The 5,444-nt window shown below is 32.8% G+C and overlaps 1 protein-coding gene across 3 annotated transcripts in view; it reads left to right on the forward strand.

The window, feature by feature from the left end:
• The window catches only part of EML4 (echinoderm microtubule associated protein like 4), a 170,595-nt gene that overhangs the window by 96,779 nt on the left and 68,372 nt on the right, over positions 1-5,444 (forward strand). For 2 of the 3 annotated variants that reach the window (XM_023512055.1, XM_023512056.1), the window contains exons 4-7: positions 1,099-1,272; positions 3,353-3,481; positions 4,072-4,097; positions 4,297-4,329. In XM_023512055.1, coding sequence (XP_023367823.1) covers positions 1,099-1,272; positions 3,353-3,481; positions 4,072-4,097; positions 4,297-4,329 — 362 coding nt within the window. The remainder of the gene's footprint in view (positions 1-1,098; positions 1,273-3,352; positions 3,482-4,071; positions 4,098-4,296; positions 4,330-5,444) is intronic. The other variant, XM_003787871.3, reaches the window with a different exon arrangement.

Consider the following 5,444-nt stretch of genomic DNA (forward strand, 5'->3'; position numbering starts at 1 on the left):
GCCTTAGCCGGTTGAGCTATAGGCGCCGAGCCCATTTGTCTATTTTTTAATGAAAGAGCAAGCCTCCCATCTCCTTTCTAAATGTGTCTCTGATCAAATTCCTTGTTAGTTTTCATAAAATACGCCCATAAATTTTTGTAACTTTTCATTTTTTAAAGCAGACTAAGAAATTTTAAACTAGAAAAACAATAATTTAGAACCTGTTTCTTTATCTATGAGTTTTTAAATTGTGTCACCTGCATAAATTTAACAGCATTTTTTTTTTTGAAGCAGAATCTTACTCTGTCCCCCAGGCTAGAATGCCATGGCCTCAGCCTAGCTCACAGCAACGTCAAACTCCTGGGCTCAAGCAATCCTTCTGCCTCAAGCCTCCCAAGTAGTGGAGAATACAGGCACACACCACCATACCCAGCTAATTTTTCTATTTTTAATAAAAATAGGTTCTCACTCTTGCTCAGGCTGGTTTTGAGCTCCCAACCTCAGGTGATCTTCCTGTCTCAGCTTCCAGAATGCCAGGATGATAGGTGTGAGCCACCATGCCCATTCTTTTTGTATTTAATTAGCTTTTATAATTAAAATAACTACAACTGACATAAACAGGTATGGGAAAAAAACATAAACTCTTGGTAAATTTAAACTTCACATAGCAGGAGTAGAAGTATATAGAAGAAACAGGATTTGGAGAATAATAACCTGTTAAACGTGAATATTTAGTATGTTTGGGCATGAGTCAGTATGCTTTACACAGCTATGGAAAATGTCACTAATCCTTTGATTTGGATAAATTGAGGTCCGTTAAGAGACCTACTATTAACTCCCAAAATCTGCTAAGATGGCAGAATTCAGTAGAGGCCATTTCTGTCCAGAGGGTCAGTCTTCTCAGGATATATTACCTTAGAATTTTTACAAATTCTTCAAGTAAAGATTTTAATAGATTCCAGAGTTTTCAAAGAAATATTTTTCTTATTGAATGAAAGCAGTGTAAGTTGTATTAGCTGTATGATTTGGGGTTTTGAATTTAAATACTAATCATTTTTCTATCAGTTGATTTTTTTTTTATTTGTTTAAATATGTGTTGTTCCATACTTTATTTTACAGTGGTACAGAAAAAAAGAAAGAAAAACCACAAGGACAGAGAGAAAAAAAAGAGGAATCTCATTCTAATGATCAAAGTCCACAAATTCGAGCATCACCTTCTCCCCAGCCCTCTTCACAGCCTCTCCAAATACACAGACAAACTCCAGAAAGCAAGAATTCTGCTCCCACCAAAAGGTTTTAATTGTCCCTAAGTACAGGTCTAGGGAATGGTTGTAATGATACCTAAATTCTGTGCCTTGGGAAAAAGTTGGCTACTTATGGATTCCAGGAAAAAAACTGGTGACTTTTTCCCCCCTTCATTGTTAAAATCTATGTTTTATAGCACATCGGGGAATAAAGATTTAAGATCAACAATTCTCAGTTAAAAGTGGAAAAAACACTAAATTGTAAACAATCCAATGAAACAAAGGCAGAAACAATCTGCTATAAAACCAAAACAATATTTTTATAATAAATTTTTAGTTTATATATAACTATGTGTAAATTTATAGCTGTTGATAGAAAATGGCCATACGTAATTAACCTTACCATATTTTGGCATCATTACAACCTTCAACATGCTAGGGCCCTTTTCAACCAATAACTCTTCATTGTGGCTGCATCTCAGTTTCAGTTTTGGGTCTTGGGAGGATTAGTTCTTGCTAGAGTAGAGAAATAAATCCATTTCACTTGGTCTTTTCTTTGCTTAAAGGCTTGCTTGAGGGCTTCTCTCTGTGTCTATAATAATTAATATTTTAAAGTTATGAGAGGGGGAGAAGGGAGAACCATTCTAATGCTGTGTTTGAGCCTAAATTGGGGATCTAAAACTGCATGCTGCGAGTTCAGTGCTACAGCTGCCTCATAATCAAATATTGAGACAAACTTAATTAAATTTGCCTGTTTAGAAATGCTGATTCAAGCTTTATGATTAGGTATAAATATATTTTATCATACTTCTGTTTGGAAATCATAGGAAACTATTAAACCATTTCTAGTACTGGCTAGAATTTTAGTAAAATAAATTATTTCTAAAAGGTTTATATTTTTATTTGATCAGTTTAACATTTTGCTTCAAGTGTCTAATGGAAATTTGGGAAACCAAAATACCCTTCACTTGATTGATGCATGTGTACTATTTACAAAATGCTTTATCTGTGTATCTCACGCATCTAAATGGTTTGTGATTCTTCTGCCTTGTCTCTTGTGGAGTTTTTCTTGGATAATAGCTTATTAATGTTCTGCAACTTTGGATTGTTTGTTGGTTAAAGGTGGCTTTTGATAATCAATCTCTTTAAGTTTCTTAAAGATTTGACTTGGTATCTACTATGTCCCAGAATCTTATTTCCAGCTTCTTGAGATCTCCTGGAAATGTGCTTGCCTTTCTAAATTGCTCTTTGAATTTACAATTGCAAGAAGTGTTGAAGACTGGATGAGCTTGAGGATAATTAACAATGCAGCAAAAAGTTGTTAGAAATATAGGAAGTTATCCTTAGTAATACCATGTTTTTGTGCTACATCTTGTTTATTTCTGATAATGGGTAAAATTGTCTCTGAAGATATAAACAAGAATTTTACTTTTAGTCCCACAATTTATTCAGAAATTGTTATTTGTACCATGAATACATAATTACTTAAAAAATAAAAATGGTATCCTTGTAATTGGCTGTGAAAAAAATACAGGTGTTTTATAACTACAAATTATGAGAAATATTACTCAGATTTTTCTGTTAACACAAAAGGTTTAGTTTGTTTGTTTGTTTGTTTTTAAAAGAGTTTCATGTCACCCTCGGTAGAGTACTGTGGCGTCACAGCTCACAGCAATCTCAAACTCTTGGGCTTAAGCGATTCTCTTGCTTCAGCCTCTCAGGTAGCTGGGACTACAGGTGCCCACCACAACACCCAGCTTTTTTTTTTTTTTTTTTTTAATACTTATCATTGTTTAGCCGGCCTATGCTGGGTTCAAACCTTGTGTATGTGGCTGGCACCCTAACTGCTGAGCTGCAGACTACAAGCCAAGGTATAGTTTTTTAACACAGGTAATATTTGTCCTAGTGAATTTGCTGAACCGTATGGAAAATTATAAAATGGACTTGGTAATTGCCTTGTTTAAATCCTTCACTCATCCAAGCAGAGCCTTTCAACTAATCCTTCCTTCTTTTTTCTGGATTAGCTTTAAGGAAATGTTAATTGCTGCTTTTGTGTTCTATTTAAACTATCAGTTACATGTCTTTGCTAGTTTGAATTTTTCTCTAAGAAATTAATATGTTTCTTCTAGTATAAAACGACCATCAACAGCTGAAAAGTCACATAATTCATGGGAAAATTCAGATGATAGTCGTAATAAATTATTGAGAACAGCTTCAACATCAAAATTAATATCAAAAGTTATAAAAAATGCAGATAAGTAAGTATTGTTTTTCTGTTATATCTGAAAATTAATAATTTTGTGACTCACATTTGCATGTACAATTATGTATGTCTAGTTAGAATCTTTTTTTAAACTATATTATAATTTGTATAGTATTTATATAGTAATCCTGTAAGATACAAGTATTTTTTATGAGGGTATTTTGGGGGAGCTTTAAGGGGGCGTTTTTTGTTTTTTTGTTTTGTTTAAAAAGAGATGAGATCTCCCTCACTCTGTTTGCCCAGGCTGGAGTGCAGTGGCACAATCAAAGTTTACTGCAGCCTTGATCTCTTGGGCTCAAGGGATCTTGCCTCAGTAGCTGGGATTATAAGCATGCACCACATAAATTCCTTTTGTGCTTTCACTATTTAGGTGATCTTAGGTGATTCATTATTCTATAAAATAGTGTATATTAGTAGTTGAGACCAGTGAGAAACTAAAAAACAATATTGATTCCTTATTTTACTTCTAGAGATGTATCTGGTTAATGGTCTAGGCATTGAAGCTTTTACATTTTCTTCAAGTGATGCTAATGGTCAACCATATAAAATTATATAATAAATGTGTTCTTTGAACTCCTTTTTTAGGCATAAAGATGTCATCATCAACCAAGGTAAATTAAAAATATTTTTTAAAAAATATTTATTTTGCTTTTCTATGTCAGTTTAATTTTTGCTAATTGATAAAAATACTGATTATTTTCATTAAGTGTACTTTATAACTTCATAGTAATCAAAGAGAAGACATTGCTATAGTCAGTTTTTAAAATGCCCAATTTTTATTGTAAGATATGTCATTTTTGTCTTAACCAGCAAAAATATCAACCCGTGAAAAAAACAGCCAAGGTAAGAATAAGCTATGCAGTTGGTCGCCTTCTAATTTCTTCCTGGATCTCTTATTTGGCTTTTCATTATTTATACTACCTGACATTCCTCTGATCAAAGGAAGTATCATTGTAATTGGTACTAGTGAATCCAACTACATTTAAAAAATTTCATCTTATTTCTTTGAGAGCTAAATATTCAAAGTGAACAGTAAAATTAAATATAGCATTACGAAAAGGAATAAGGTACTAGAGGGAGGTTCCTCCTTTAAAAAAAAAAGTTATACTTGGAAAAGCCATTTAAAAGATTGATAAATTTTAACTCAATTTCCTGTCTTGCCAATCTCATTGCGGTAATCACTCATTTCTTGATGCTAAGACTGAAAGTATAATGAGTCTAGCAAATCCATTTCCTCTTAAAATTTTCTTTCATATTACTTGATATTAATTAATTGTAATTTCTGGCTACTTGCTGTTGTTGGCTTGTTCTGACCAAAACAGGAGAGCATACTTTTTACAGATGTGCATTTAGCTTAATTACGAAGTAGGTAAGTTTTGTGCATCAGTTTTACATTTTTGTAGGTTGCCTGCAGACTTAATGGACGCATGCTGTTGTAAAGGGAAGCATGTCCTTTCTGTGCATGCTTCTCCCAGCTCACCTCTGTGTGTAGTGGTTATCTCTGTTTCCTGGGCTATTATGGTAACCAGCTGCAGTATAGTTGTAATTTTTATTAGAAATTTAACTTCATTTCTATGGATTTTTACTTTCTTTGGTTCTAATTAGAAAGGAGATATTTATTTCCAATCTTCTTTGCATCATTTGTTTTTACATAGAAATTCTAAATGAAGTTGAATTTTGGTGGCATTCTTCTCCTTTAGTTCTTACTTTCTTCTTTCTTTATAATACAATATAGATTTAAAAATGATTGAGATGCTTTAAGGAAAAAATGTAATTTGTTTATGAAGGCAATTCTCACATTATATATGAAAACATTTTTTAAAAATCAAGGCAGTAATATGTAGTAGAAAGAGCAATAAAAGGGAAATTGCTGTGTTTAATATTTGGTCCTGACACTTCTGCATAACAGCCTTATGAGTTAGGCCAAATGACAATGTCTTTTTTTTTTTTTTTTTTTT

Source organism: Otolemur garnettii, unplaced genomic scaffold, assembly GCF_000181295.1.
Source record: "Otolemur garnettii isolate 467f Iridium unplaced genomic scaffold, OtoGar3 scaffold00024, whole genome shotgun sequence".
In the NCBI taxonomy this organism is placed as follows: Eukaryota; Metazoa; Chordata; class Mammalia; order Primates; family Galagidae; genus Otolemur; species Otolemur garnettii.